This window comes from Nyctibius grandis, chromosome Z (assembly GCF_013368605.1).
Source record: "Nyctibius grandis isolate bNycGra1 chromosome Z, bNycGra1.pri, whole genome shotgun sequence".
NCBI lineage: Eukaryota > Metazoa > Chordata > Aves > Nyctibiiformes > Nyctibiidae > Nyctibius > Nyctibius grandis.
In genome coordinates, this window is record NC_090695.1 from 91,095,601 (window position 1) to 91,110,690 (window position 15,090).

General features: G+C 36.5%; 1 protein-coding gene across 2 annotated transcripts in view; it reads left to right on the forward strand.

The window, feature by feature from the left end:
• Positions 1-15,090, forward strand: part of VPS35L (VPS35 endosomal protein sorting factor like) — a 57,439-nt gene that overhangs the window by 4,143 nt on the left and 38,206 nt on the right. For both annotated transcript variants that reach the window (XM_068423291.1, XM_068423292.1), the window contains exons 2-15: positions 393-492; positions 1,413-1,580; positions 1,918-2,040; positions 2,399-2,423; positions 3,494-3,570; positions 4,551-4,679; positions 7,912-7,996; positions 8,939-8,998; positions 10,962-11,058; positions 11,467-11,514; positions 12,555-12,648; positions 13,541-13,618; positions 13,995-14,117; positions 14,823-14,869. In XM_068423291.1, the coding sequence (XP_068279392.1) occupies positions 393-492; positions 1,413-1,580; positions 1,918-2,040; positions 2,399-2,423; positions 3,494-3,570; positions 4,551-4,679; positions 7,912-7,996; positions 8,939-8,998; positions 10,962-11,058; positions 11,467-11,514; positions 12,555-12,648; positions 13,541-13,618; positions 13,995-14,117; positions 14,823-14,869 (1,254 nt within the window). The remainder of the gene's footprint in view (positions 1-392; positions 493-1,412; positions 1,581-1,917; positions 2,041-2,398; positions 2,424-3,493; positions 3,571-4,550; positions 4,680-7,911; positions 7,997-8,938; positions 8,999-10,961; positions 11,059-11,466; positions 11,515-12,554; positions 12,649-13,540; positions 13,619-13,994; positions 14,118-14,822; positions 14,870-15,090) is intronic.

A 15,090-nucleotide genomic window follows, 5' to 3' on the forward strand; every position in this document is an offset into this window, starting at 1 on the left:
ATGATCACTTTGATTTCTTCCCTTGTGTTTGCATAATTACCTTTTCCTTCACTCTGACTATTCAGTTTAAGAGGTGTTTAATAATCTCCATAAGCCTGTTGCACATACAAATGCTTGATTAAATGACCCTTTTGATGTCCAATGGAATGGAAGAGAATCCAGCGGTAGAGGCAGAATACAGTTGAATGGCTGAAAGTAAAATTTCTTCGGTTTTAGTTTTATGTATCTCAGTAGAGAGAGAAATTTTTGTCTTTACATTGACTTATTTTTTAATATGCATTTCTTTTTGTAAATATGCCTGCATCTGTATAGACATAGGATATGTTTCTCTGTTCGTAAGTATGTGAATATTTATATGCATGTATACTTTCCCTTTACTCTTGTTTCTTAAGGCATGCGAGATCAAGAAACTATGTTTCAGAGTCTGAAGCGTGCAAGCTGGAATCTGTACCCGTAGATTTTGGTGATTACCATCCACTAAAACCCATTACAGTGAGTTTCTTTTTGTGCTTTTGGAAAATGAATGTGAATTAAAACTGATTGTGTTCCTCTTCTTACTTGATGGTGGTACTAGTGAAGTTGCTTTCTGTGTTAGTGGCCTGTTATTTTAGAAGCATCAAGGTTTATTCTGTTTGTCCTTTACAGAAATGTGCTGGTGTTACGTGTCAAAAACAGTCTCTTTCTGACAAATACAGCATTCCAACTTGTGGGTTTTCTCGGTTGCATTAAATGCTGAATAGTGCATAAGTTTAAAATCAAATTGTTGCATTACAAATAACCTACGTAATTGCTTAATGTAAGATTTGGTTTTGGGTTAACTTCCAGTCAGCTGTATGCTTTAAAACATTTATAATTTCTTTGATGTACGAGAGGCTTTTAAAAATATGGATGTACAAAAAAATTCCATCTTCAACGAGATAATAGTCATACACTAATGAATGATAAATGGACAGCAGCTTCTACTCAGGAAGGTCAGCAAGGAGATGAGATGGAGGCCTTAAGAATGGATTTTATGTTCCAGGCTTGAGTATTGGACAAGAAAAGTAAATATGAGACTGGCAGAGGAAATCAGATAGCAAGAAAGAGGTTGGAGGAGAGGGAGAAAAACAATAAAATAGAGGAGGGATATTGGAAAGAAATTTAGAGTGGTTGTTCTTATAGTTTCGTAGACCTAGAATTGGAAGGCGTGGGGGAAAAAAGTAATGGAAATGCTATTGAAGAGTGCCTCCAGATTCAGGGGAAAAGGAGGTGCTTCAGTTTAAATGCTGATGCTCGTTCTAAAGAATTCCTTTGGTTGGTCCTTGCTTTCATTGCAACAACACAATTTATGTAGCGCATATTTTGATGATTTATTAAAGAAAATAGGGGAAGAGAAAGCCTTTTTGTTTAATAGTTTTGAACTTTTCTGTTAGGTTACTGAATCCAAGACCAAGAAAATGAACCGGAAAGGAAGTACTTCTTCTACGTCCTCCTCCTCTTCTAGTTCTATGATGGATCCATTGAGCAGTGTATTGGATGGTACCGATCCCTTGTCATTATTTGCAGCAGCTGCAGATCCTGTGACTACTACTGCTACCATGGTAACACTGGAGGGGAGTTATCTTAACTAAATAAAACAAACAAACAAAAAACCAAAACAAAACTGCAAAGCTGACACTGGATAAAATGTATTTGTTTCACCAACTAGGATGTTAATGCAAATAGGAAACATACTGTATTAATAGAGTATTGTATTCTTTTTTATTTACCTATATTTGCCTGGCTTATGTTGACATTTATTTAAATATGGATTTTTTTTTTTAATATTGTCACTTCTGGAAGGATCAGTTAGCACTTCACCATTAAGATGACCTTTATCAGCCTTCTCTTTTTTTTCCAGATTTGTATTTAACATTTGCACTCGTACTTTCCTCATAGGATAGTACACGAAAGAAACGGGATAAAGATGACAGCTCAGCAGTGGGAAGTGACTTTGAACCATGGTCAAGCAAACGTGGTGAAATCCTTGCTAGATACACAACAACAGAGAAGCTCTCTATTGTAAGTGCCAGCTTCTCCAGTTTTATTTATTTGTACTAGACCTTTAATGGATTTTGGATGTTGCTGTTTTGTAATTATTTCGTGAGTAAATACTGGTCCTCTAAATTTCAGTTTCAATGTTGTAGAAAGCTGTACCAAAAGCTCTCACTTATAATGATTGTTTTGGAGCCGAGTCTAGAAGTCTGTTGATACTTAGAAGCCATCACTTTGTCTTTTTGTCACAATACAAATAAATTCTGGTCTTATGTCTACTTCTAAACAATTAGAGACCTAATTAGCAGTGTAATTACCCTGTTCATTCTTGAAATGCTAGTGAGTACATGTTTTCTAAAAGTTTGCTTTTTCTGTTTCTTCGCAGAATCTGTACATGGGATCTGAAAAAGGTAAGCAGTTTCTTTAACAGTAACAGATTTTGCTTGAGGCAGGGGGCAGTGACAGGTTTGTGGTCCAGGAATAGTTGAAATGTGTTTGCCTGTCCTTCCCCGTTCTGACATATGGTTGGCTCTATGTTTCTTTGTGAATAAGACTTCTGCTGGATTTTTACTTAATTATTGAAAACAAACCACTGAACCACCTTGTCTTGTATCCCTGTAGGCTAATGAATTTGTGATTATGTGTTGTGGAAGGAAATGGAATTCACTGCCTTCCACTGTGGCTTAAATCTTTCTTCCATTTAAAGTGAGCAATGCTGTTTTGAGGATCACGTTCATTAACTCTTCTGCTTGCTGGAAGGGAAAGCAAACAAGTCCCTTGGGAACTTGTTCAGTTATTCTGTTTACATGAAAGTGAAAAGATTTCAACTGTATGCTGAGTGTTCAAAAAAGAACCAAATGTTAAATATTTTATCATGCTTTCTAGCAAAGCAAATCTGGGCTAAGTAGCCATAGCTGATTGCATAGTAAATCTGAATTTTTATATATGAGTAAACATGCAGCATTTCAGCTTCTGCAAAAAAAATGAAATACTTTTTTGGAATGAGAATGGTCAAACACTGAAAACAGGATGTCCAGGGAGAGTGTGACATCTCCATCCTTAGATATTAAATTGACTGGATATAACCCTGTGCAACCTCTTACAACTTCAAAATTGGACCTGCTTTGAGGAGGAGAGTTGGACACAGACCTCCGTAGGGCTTTTCTAACCTAAATTATCCTATGGTTCTATTCAGTGGTTCTTTCCTCACCTCACCAGCAAAACTTGTAAGAAAATCCATTTGTATTCAGTTTTGCTTACTTGTCATTCCCTGCTCAAAGTGAATGAACTGTAGGTACATTTAAATGTGTGTCTTCAGGAATAGCTACCAAATGTCTTCTGTCATGGAAGCTGACTAGTTGTCTGTCAAGCTCCTTCAGGTTTGTGTCCCTTTAGAACACCCAAGTGTTCTAAAAAACTTGGGTTTAGAAAACCCAAGTGTTTAAATGTTAAAGAAACTCAAACATATAATTCTTTACAGGAAAAGCTACAACTACTGGCTCAGCAGTTTCTGAAAAAGTGAGGACAAGGTTAGAAGAACTGGATGATCTGGAAGAGGTGAGATTTTCTGGTCCAATTACATCATCATTTTAAAAGTGAAATAAATCTGTGAAATGAAAATCTTTTATGAAACCTTTTAAAAGGGTCCTGATTCTGCATGTGCTTATGCAGTATTTAGATAAATATACACTTTCCATGGGACTTCTAGTAGTTTCGATCCCTATTGTTCTAGAATTCAGGCAGAACCATATTTTTGTATCGCTAGAAGCTGTGATTCAAAAACTCACCTGATCAACTGATGTTGATTTACCTTGGTACTGTGTACGGTCTGCAGCTGCTATAAAACTTCATGGAGCCTGATAGTCTTAACATCTGATAATTTTGTTTGCCCCTATTGCAGAAACTGCATACTGTCTACCTGAGCTTAATTAAAATTACATTTACATGCTTGATAGAAATACTGAGTACTCAAGTTAATTCTCAAACTGCAATTATTTCTGCTTCCAGTGTTTCACTAGTTTATTTTTGATATGTAATGTTTTTATAAGGTCTGTAAGATCTTCTGGAAAAAAGATCACAAGAATGCTCCAGTACTGAGCATGAAATGAAGATAGGTTTGTTTTTTTTTTATTGAGGGTGAAGCACAGCCAGATTTTTCTTGCTGTCAACAAATTTCTTAGGAACTTGCTGGCAAAACATTTCATTTCTATCTGATACTGCTTCTACATAGGTGCTAGTATGCTTATGTATAATGTTAGTATCCTCGTTACACCACGAGTAGAATACCACTGAAATAGTCCAGCATTTCTGACCTCATGGACAGCTTTGGGTACCAGCATGTATATCTCTTGAAAACCAAAGCAGTTGTGTTGCACTCCTGTGCCAAACACCTGCAATATTGATGCTGCAAAGATAAGAAGGGAAAATCAGGTAATTCTGTAATTGTGGGTTGCCCCCCGCCCCGCGATTTGACTCTTAACGGCACTCTCCTTTCTTCCCTCCCTCTCATATTAAGTACACTTGTGTTTTCTTGCCAGGGGTCACAGAAAGAGCTGCTGAATTTGACTCAGCAGGATTACATGAACCGAATTGAAGAGCTGAACCAGTCTTTGAAGGATGCTTGGTCCTCCGATCAAAAAGTAAAAGCTCTGAAAATAGTCATCCAGGTCAGTTTTACATTTTTGCTTTCTACAGAACTGGTGAGTTTGGCAGTACGGCTTGTCTGATTTCTTTCTTGGGGAAATAAGTGTTTCTATTATTTTTCTACTATTTTCTACTTTCTTCACTGAAACCCATTTCTTTCAGAGTTTTATGGCTTCTGACAACAGTTGAATTTTCAACTTTGTTGTTATATTTGTTATATATTGATTTTGGCTAGGCTATGTGGAATGGAAGTCTCATAAAAGAGAGTGGCCAAGTGACAGCTGTGGACATTTTACCTGGTTAGGGATAATTAGAAAAAATAACATGTAGTGATATCAACTCTTTCTAGGACATGTAATTTCCTTTCCTCTCCTCTCCCCGCTCTACCCCTTTGCCCCACACCCTAAATAATACCAGAATGGCTTTTTGAACGTCAGTGTTTTTCCCATCCAGACTTTCTAAGGCAATTGAATAATCTGATTTAGAACCCTAGCAAAGTACAGAAAACAACTCCAGATTTTTTAAGTGTTTGGTTTTTTTTTTCATTTTGTTTTGTTTTTAAACTTCTCCACAGTCTTCCTCTGGCTCATTTGGAGTGGTGGGCTGTGACGGGGGCAGGAGGAAATAGGACAATTAAATGCTCTTTTGTTTGACTTGGCCTTTAAAAAAAGGCCAGAGGCAGAGTGCATCAAAGGACAGAGGAGATAATGACATCCTTAAAAGCTCTAAAACTGATGTAATGCTAATAGTCATCAAGCGGGGTTATATAATGTCAGGAGGATTTTTTTTTTTCTCGTGCTGGATACTCTTGTGAAAACTGTTTGTGATAATTTCAGCTTAAATTGTGGTAAAGACAATAAAGGAAGTGAAACATAAATGAAGAGAGATCAGAAAATTGTATGTGACCTAGGGTGACTAATGTTCTATTGTAATACTATGAAATGAGCACTATTATTCTTTAAAAAAAAAATCCATATATAGCATTTTGAAGTGTGAATGTCTTAATGAAAGAGAATACAATATTAAAGGTCTGGAGGAGGAAAAAAAGGACATGGATGTACTGTATTTACAGTGCATTAATACATATATACAGAGTGTCTGACATGCAGTGATAATCTGTGCATTAATACTTTCATATATTCTTTTACAAATGATTTCACAGATGATTCTGAAATAATGTCGTTTCTAAGATGAGATTCAGTGCTTTCTTTTAGGAAAGTGGTATCAAAATTGCATATATTTATCTCTTAAGGTGTTGTCTGTGTATTGTTCACTTTGCACTTGAACTTCATGCTGCAGATGCTTATCAGTAATTGAAAGACTGGGGAAGAATGAAATAGGTGTTTGGTTAATTGACATGAATACAAAAGTCTCTTATACAGGAGACTATAAGTAACTAATAATAATTTTATACTTATAAAGCAGGAAAGGGTAGAAACCTGACTGAACTTTCCATGTTGTGGTTCTTCCTTGTAAATAACATACTTTTAAGAATGTATCCTCTTAAAGAACTAAGCAGTTTTCTTGACATCAGGCTGTGATTATATACCTAGTCTGTCATTATTAGTATCCCATACTGATTAGTATGCAATAGGAGGGGTAAGTTTGGCCTTTTATATGGTTGTTATTTTCAGAAATGTATACTGGGCTGGAAAAAGCAATTTTAGTTTGAATGCCAGAATTATCTTGATTTAAGAACTAACGATGAAGTTACACAAGATCTTTCATTTGGACACTGAGGATGGAACCTTCATTCTCTGTATGAGAGTTTTACAGATCTTGAAGTGCAGGAAGAGTTCTGGTTATTAAGGCAGGGTCTGAATTTATAACGTGAATTCCTCAAGTGCCTTTTTACAAGATACTTTACTTGACAAGACGGAATAATCTAAGCCACTTAGAGTAAGCTGAAATAAGTTGATTATGTACGTGAGCTCTAAGAAAATGGTAAGTAAGTGTTTATGGTGTGTGTAGGTCCTAAACAGCTGCTGAATTACCTTTCTTTGAAGGTGACTGACTTACCAGGCAGTAGGGAAGATTCTGCTTGGGTTATAAGATGTGAATGCTCTCAGCTGTCTTTTTGGTGCACTCTTAAGTTCCTCCCTGAAGAATAAAGCAAAAAGACTGATTGTGCCCCTCATTTAAGCATGTTCAAATGTTATGGTTTTCTTGTTTAAACAAAGCAGTCTTGGGGTATCGGATTGCTTCCTGGATTTTTGGAATGTAATGAAAACTTGAACTTTATTCATTCCATTGAGATTGAAGAATTGTCTCCTGATGAAGGAGAGAGAAGGGACAGAGATCACAGAGAATGCTGTACTTGTCAGTCTTAAATAGAGACCGGAGAAGACTCATGGTCAAAGGCCGTGTTTGGCTCATGTAGGGAGGAGGTGGCTTTCTCTCCCCACTCAGTCATTTGCCTCTTTTCTTCAGGTGGAGGTTGATTCTTTGTGCCAAAGTTTTTGACTGCAGTTTAGTCTGCAGTCTTTGCACTATCTTGGAAAACAAAGTATAGCTTAATTAAATTTCTTTAAAATGTCTTCATTCCTCACTGGGTATTTTGAATTCATGTCATAAATTCTACCTGGACTTGCATTCAACGATACTAGAACTAAGTTGGCTAATATATTTTCAAATGTGACTTTGCACCCTCCATCATTCTAGTCTGACTGCCGCGATCATGTTGGGTGCCTGTGGGTGGTGATTGATTACAGATTCCTCCCTGGAGCTGGCTGCGCACCAGCTGGCCTGTTTCCAAAATGTCTGAACTGGTTACGTGAGCCACAAAGATGTGTTGAAAAACTCATGAGCTAAACTTTTAAAATTATTTCTTAGTTAAGTCTGTATCAAATCTTGTGTTTGATATGGATGTTTAGAGAGATGGTGAGAAACTGAAAGGTGCCTTTAAAAAAGTTGGTTTGGAAAAGAAGTGCCTTTTTGTGCTTCTGGGAGAGAATTTGACTTGTCTGAACAAATGCACAGACCTGCATGGTCAGCTGAAATTCTGCTTTGTAGATTAACTTGTCTAAAGGAAAAACAGATCTGTGACTAGCTCTGCTGGAAATGAAAAATAACCTGAAAAATACCAGGAGTACCATGATGTGTTATGTTAGAGGTTCTTGTGCTTTTTGCTGCATAGTTCTTCATGTTGGTTCTTTCCATCTATAGATATTCATCTGTTCCAGCCTGTCTGGAGTAAAAACAGGAACTTGCATTGTCCTCTAAAAATGTTTCATTGTTTTTTTTTTTCCCTTCTAGTGTTCTAAGCTTCTTTCAGACACAACAGTAATCCAGTTTTATCCAAGTAAATTTGTTTTAATTACAGATATCCTTGATACTTTTGGTAAGTATCTAATGTGCCAGACTTACTACATAATTGTTAATAAGATGAAATTAGTTTTTTTATAATGTTAGAAAACATCAGAGTTATCTGAAAAGTGCTGAAATGACTCTCAGTTTTAACATGGAATGTTTCCAATGTAAATATTTGGACACCAGTGGTATAAACGTGGTAAATAAAATAATTTAATTTTGTAGTTCTAATCTTTATGTATTAGTAAATATCTCGAACAAAACCTTGAGAAAAATCATGATCTCTGCATTTTGAAATTTAAAACATGCTGCCGTTATTATGAAAATATTTTGGGTTTGGCAGCCTCTTGACTCTATTTCATTCCATTTGTATTTGAAGAACAGAAGTCAGAAAGTTTTCTTCAGCTGAATAGGGACTATGTAGTGATCAAAATGTAGTTACTGATTTTTTTTAATCTGTTTTTTCATTTTTAAATGATCCTTTAAGTGAAATTGTCATCCACTTCATGTGATTCTCTTGGTTTTCTGCCATGTTATGCAAAAGATTTACGACAGCATTCAAAGTTGAAGGGTATTTTGATGTTTAGCAGGATATGCTATGACATAGGTCCAATTGTTTTTTCAGGTCTTGCTTCCTCTTTGTGCTCTTTCCTACTTACTGCAAGTTGCTGAAGATAACATAATAGCCAAACTCAGCAAAGGCAGGACACCAGCTGTCCTTTGCTGGCCTGGGAGAAATCTGACCTGTGTGCTACCTCTGCACTGAAAGGAGCCAGATAAATTTTTTATAGTGTGCAAAGTGCTAAATTCAGACTTAACATGTCAGCCTCTCTAGAGGGCAGCCTAATGTTAGTGTTTGAGGAATTTTTTTTCCAGCTGATACCAACGTATGTTAGAGAGGGAACCTTTGTACCAACACTTTGTGTTTACAGGTCGTTATGAATGATTTTTTTTTTTTTTTTTTTTTAAACAGGGAAACTAGTGTATGAAAGAATTCTGTCCATGTGCGTGGACAATCGTGTCTCTTTGCCAGGTAACTTTGTGTTTGTTTATACTGTGCTCCTGGAAAAAATCATGTCTGGACTAATTTGAGAAAGGTTAAATAGGACCCACGCTAGTTTATTTCCTATGAAAAAGTCTGATTTGAATCTAGTAATTTTTATTTTTTAACAGAGTAGTAAAATCCATTGCTCATAGGTTTCACCGTTCACAGTGTTTATGCAAGTTTACATTTTAACTGTGAAGAATATACAGATAAAGCTGAGAGTCTCAGGTTTTGGTAAATAGGTGGTTTTATTGCTACATTGGAAACTATTGATAGTTTTGCTTTAATTAGGGAAGAATTTTGGAAGAAGGAACAGGCTGTCAGTATGATCTTTCTAACTTGGGCCCTTTCATTTTTTCAGTTGAGTTTCTAACACAATGTAGAAATTTAATTTGACATTTACAGGACAAGTGTATATGGAAGTACTTCTTCAGGAAGGCACCAAAACATTCCATTGAAATACAGGCTTTTCCTTGCAATTTGGAGTGTATTAAGTGCATGTCCTTGAAATACGAGGCATTCTTACTCTGCAGTTGGCACTGCAACAGTACCATCAGGTTACAGTTAAATCCATAGGATTTGAGCCAGAAGCCTGAAACCAGCAAATATTTAAATTTGAGATAAACTTACAGAAAATGCTTAAAATAAATTTGATTATTGCAGTTCTGATAAACTGTTCTTATAAACACTAATGAAGGCAGACAGTTCCCATAGCATGTCATGATTACTGGGCACAGTTACTACCGTTCTGGAGACCTGAGCTCATGCTGCAGCTATACAGCTGCCAGGGGCATTGCTGGTGGGAACTTCCCAGTCAGCTAGAAAAGTGGGAGGCAGAAAGAAAATGTGTGCTGTACTTGGTGTGCGTGGCAGTGTGAACCCCCAGGGATTTCAGGCCCAACCTCCATGTTCACCCTGTGGGAACCAAGTGAAACAAAGTTGGACAAGAACTTCTGTGGTCCTAGGTGAGAAAGAACATCTTCCTATACTCAGCATCTAGTGGGTGGTTTTTCTAGTCTTGGAAGTAGGAAACTTTATTGTGGAACAGGAGCTTCTCATCGAAACTTTATTATGGAACAGGAGCTTCTCATCTTCTGGGGGCAGGGATGGGAGAGCGCTGGTATTTTAGAGCTGTTTCACAAGGAGTTTATAAACAGATAGTCACAGCAGAAGCGGCTTGTGTAGCTTTATCGCCGAGAGAAGAGGGACTCATCCTTCCCAGCCATCTTACCTCAGACCTGGGTTGATCCCAAGAAGCCTATTTTTGCCTTCTGTTCCAGGCAATCTAGAGAAAGAGGCAGATAGCCATGCAACTGCATGCCTGCCTGACCAGAGCACTATCCCCATAACCCATCTGTTCCACTCCGAGGTGGCAGCTTTTTCCCTGGCAGCTGACACAAATAGTCCCAAAGCTCACGAGGAGAGAACTGCGCTGCAGCGTTAATGTTTAGCGTACAAAAACAAGTGTTCTATCAGTGTTTAGTATTTCTTACGTCTTGCAATAGAGTTTTAAATCATATTCTTTAAAAATTATATTACCCTTTCAAAGTAAAGAATTTGAGTGCTTAAATCTCTTTTATATGTATGCATTTGTTACAGATTTATATACATGTATTTGTTACAGATTCCCTATTTTTTTTTTTCAATTTCTGAAAAAAAAAAAGAGGTTAGATTTCCAAGTAGTGGTTCTGAGATTAGCTTTGAGTGCTTGACTTCAGCTTCTGAAATGTTACTTAATGCAAGACAGAAGCTCTCGTTACCTCTTCTTGCTGCCTGTGTGCTCAGCTCTTACTGCTGCAAGACAGAGTTTGAGAGTCAAACGTATTGCCTAGTTTATTATGGTGTGCCTAATTTCTTGTTGAAAGGAAAGAGAATATAGTTTTACCTAGAATGAAAAATAACTTGTTTCCAGAAAGAATGTAACTATTTCTGGGTTGGTTTTTTTCCCCAGATAATTTTTCTCCAGAGTGTGTTAACGATACCGCTAAGGAAACTTGCCTAAACTGGTTTTTCAAGATTGCTTCAATCAGAGAACTCATTCCCAGATTGTATCCTTGTCAAACGAAACTCTTGGAGTGTGTCTGCAGGTTTTTCACAGACTTTTCAAAAAATGAACATGTTTGTTTCAGTAAAACCCACAGCAATCTGATGTTTATACTGACTTTGTTTTGTTTGTTTCAGGCTGTATGTTTTAAATTTAATTTTGAGTCACGTTTCGTAGTAAACTGAATGCTGAATTACTGGCTATGAGCAGCATGGCAGTGATAGAATTGATGTGTGAAAACTTGGGAAACCCTAAAAATCTTGTAGATAAGTTGTAAAAATCAACAAAGGGTAGTGAGATTAATTACAGAAGGCCTTGAAATAGTTTGTTCAATGTGTATTGTATAAGTTTGGTTTTGTGGTTTTGAATGCCATGCATCTTAGTTTTGTTCCTTAACTTGGCTTCATTTTAGTTACGTGGAAGCAGCAATACTGAAGTGCAATAAATTCTTATCCAAAACGTAAGAGTAAATGTTAAGTGTGGGAAAGAAGTGAGTGGGCAGATTATAAACTAATTTAAGGAGTTAAGTGTGCAAGTTCCAGGGTTAGTGGTGGATAGGGTCTTAATAGGTCTGAAGAAAAGCAGTACTGAGGGGTTTTGGCATTTTTGGTGAGAATGCCATGGAATAAATTCAAGGTGAACTGTGGTACAACTTGGAATGCAATAGTGTTTGTGGTTTGGAATATATGTATAATTGTGACATCAGGAGTTTGCAAATTAAAAATCAGTGGCTTCAGATGGTGCAGGGGGAAGCAAGATTGTTGAGATGAGGAGTATGCAAAAAGACAGGATAGAAAACTGAAAGGAAAATATTCATGTGTCGTATTGCTAGAGACTGAGTTGGAGGAACAAGTTAGGAGCAATGAACCATTATCTGTTGAAAACCTTGTTATAAGCTTCATATGTTGCCAAACAGTGTCAGTTGCTGAGCTGAAAACGTTCCTTCACATGTAATTGTCCTTTTTCAGTTATGTTTTGAAATGAGTGTTGTAAGCCAAATTGCTACTATAGTGACAACTTCATTATCCCTAAAAAGCAGTTCTTTTGCTGGAATTGATGGGCCTCATCTCCAGGCACTAGTACAGCTCTGTCAAAAAGGACCTGTGGGAAAATGAGACATACAAGGAGTTCTGCCAGTTCTGCTTTAAGCAGATCTTTTCTTCACATTGAATTACAGCCCTTCCAGAGCTCTGCTGTTCCTCCAAACTAGAGGAGTGTTTTAGTTGTGCTTGTCTTTTACAAGCCAAGCATCCAGCCTGGCTATCTGCACTACTGCTAATGGCAAATACTGCAATTTGAATATAGGATATGTGTTACTATACACATAAAATTTTACTTCTGAAAAAAATTTTCTGCTAATATGCTTCATGTTTGGTAGATATTTCTATACCTCATGCTCAATTGTCAATCTACAAGGCAGCTACTGAAGTTATCTGTAGGTGATATCATTCTGTTATCGATTGTTAAATCTCACTTTCATTTCTGAAAAAATCTTAACAGGGGGATTTCGGAATGTCTCCCACGGTTAACGTCTATGATCAGAGGAATTGGAGATCCACTGGTTGCAGTCTATGCAAGAGCATACCTTTGCAGGGTGGGCTATCATTTAACACTTCAGATCTGTATCAAGGATTTACTACAGCTATTTCTGCCACTAAAGGAAGATTTCTTTTAACTACTGTTTTTATCTGAAGTAGTCAGTAGCCTGTATCTTCCTTCTAACAAACCAAAAAATAAAATTTCTCTTTTGTATTAGTAATGGGGAATCTTTCTTTAAGTGTTTTATAATAAGTCAAAATAATTTTATGTGCTGCTTATGCTAGTTTTTCATCTTCAGGTAGGACAAAACGTTAGGGACGTAAGGGGTGTCCATATGAATTCCTGCATCTGCAGGTAATCACTAACCTCTGGTTTACTCTGATAGATGAGCTGCTTAGTTTATTTGAATCTTGAAATACAATAATGCCTACATTTTTGTCATAGCCTAATCATTCCTGCTACATAGTGCAAGGTTTCTGAAGGTTTTTAGTTTGTATGCACAGTCCACCTTTTACTGCTCTTGATACAGCTAAAAGAGAGGCATAATGATGAGCAGTTAGGACTAAATCTAGTAATAGTAATTGCAGTTAGGTAGTAAGGAAGAACTTGGCATGCTCCTTTTTGTCCACAAAGATGATCATATGAAATAGTGAAAATTTTCTTGGAATTAAATACTAGCTGTTAAAATCCTGACTTTTGTTTAAAATAAGAAAACCTATTGGAATGGAAAGCATTTAATCTTCTGTATTGCAGCTACTGACACTGTATTAATGATTATAACAGTAAGGAAGGAAATAATCCGTCAAAAGCATGTGATTCAGTGCTGTTTGTTGATTTGATGTGTGTGACTAGGTGTACTCCTCCAGAAGATGCATTTTTATCTTACAGGTGAAGGAGAATTGTAGGTGATAGATGCAGATAAAATCTTTCTCTTTCTTTTAATACAGGTTGGGATGGAAGTGGCACCACAACTCAAAGAAAGCCTTAACAAAAATTTCTTTGACTTTCTTCTAACATTTAAACAAGTAAGCAAATAGGGGTTTGGTTCACAATGTCACATAAGTACATCCTTAACCAAACTATCACATACTTTTTAAAAATCCTTGAAGTTCTTAAATCTAGATTTAGGGATGTTCCTGTACCCAGATACAGTACGGGAAATTTTACATACATTCTGATAAGTTGAAACAGCTCTATTCAGCGTGTTTCCATACTTTAATACTATATGCTATGAGCTTGATATTTTTTTTCCCCAGCATGCAAGGAATGCTTCTGAACATCCGTGTATCTTTGTGATCTTGTCTGTTGTTGTTTCCGTTCCTACACAAACTTTGTCCAGTTTGTCATAGCTCCTATTAAATACCTTTTCAAGCAACATGTTTTTGTCTTTTATTTCAACAGATTCATGGGGATACGGTTCAGAATCAGCTGGTAGTGCAATGTGTGGAGATTCCTTTGTATTTGACTTTATATTCTCCTGCTATAGACTGGATTTTACAGTGTATCGCATACCATGCTCCTGAAGTAAGTAAGCATGGTAATGCTTGATACTACAGGAAGTGTTGGGATGAAGAGTTAATTTTGCCTATTTAAAAAAGCTCTCAGTCAGTACTTACATGAGTGTGAAAGCCAGTATAAAAAGCCTGTTTCTCTATTCTGTACAGAAAGAATGTTCATTTCCACAAAGCTCAGATTAGACTGCTTTAAATTCATAGGCAGTATTCCTGTTCGGTTTTTGCTGTCCTTTAGCTAGTTTAATCTTTATTTCCTGAATTCATTACTTTCTTCTGTCATACAGATATAAAAATGATTTGAGTAAACTGTAGCTTTGTAATTGCTTAACATAGTCAACAGTCTATTTTAATCTCTGTCAGTCTTTTTTCCATTCTGTGGCAGAGAGTTGGTACTGTTCACCTCTCCTGCCAGAGGTAATTGACTTGGCTGGCAAATAATAATTATTTTGAGAAATAGAGTAGCTGAAAGATTGCAAATTTGACTTCCATAAAATGGTGTTTTTGATTAAAATGCCACTGTACCTATTACAGTAGGTGTGTTTTATGTTGTACTACACCATTGTTTTCTTGTGTTGTAAATACAGGATAAGACAGGATTATTGAAATGTATTGGGTAGGTAATTAAAACAGCTTTTAGGTGACCTCACTACAGTAATTAAAACTGAATTTATTTGCAGAGTCTCTAGTCGCTAATTTTAATAAGTAATTCTTCCAGGTTCTGCTTACTGAGATGATGGAGAGATGCAAAAAATTGGGGAACAAGTAAGTATTGCACAATGTAGAAGGCATAAGTCTGTAATGAGTACCTGTGAGTCCCTGTAATAAAATTCTCTTTCTCCCTTTTGAAAACCCTTTCTGGATGCATAGTGTAGCTTTTGTTCTCCCAGTAGCTTACTAAATCGTGATTATGAACATCTGTTTTCCAGAGATGAGTTCTAAAATATGGTAGATTACTTGTAGAGCACAAGTTAGTTAATTTAACT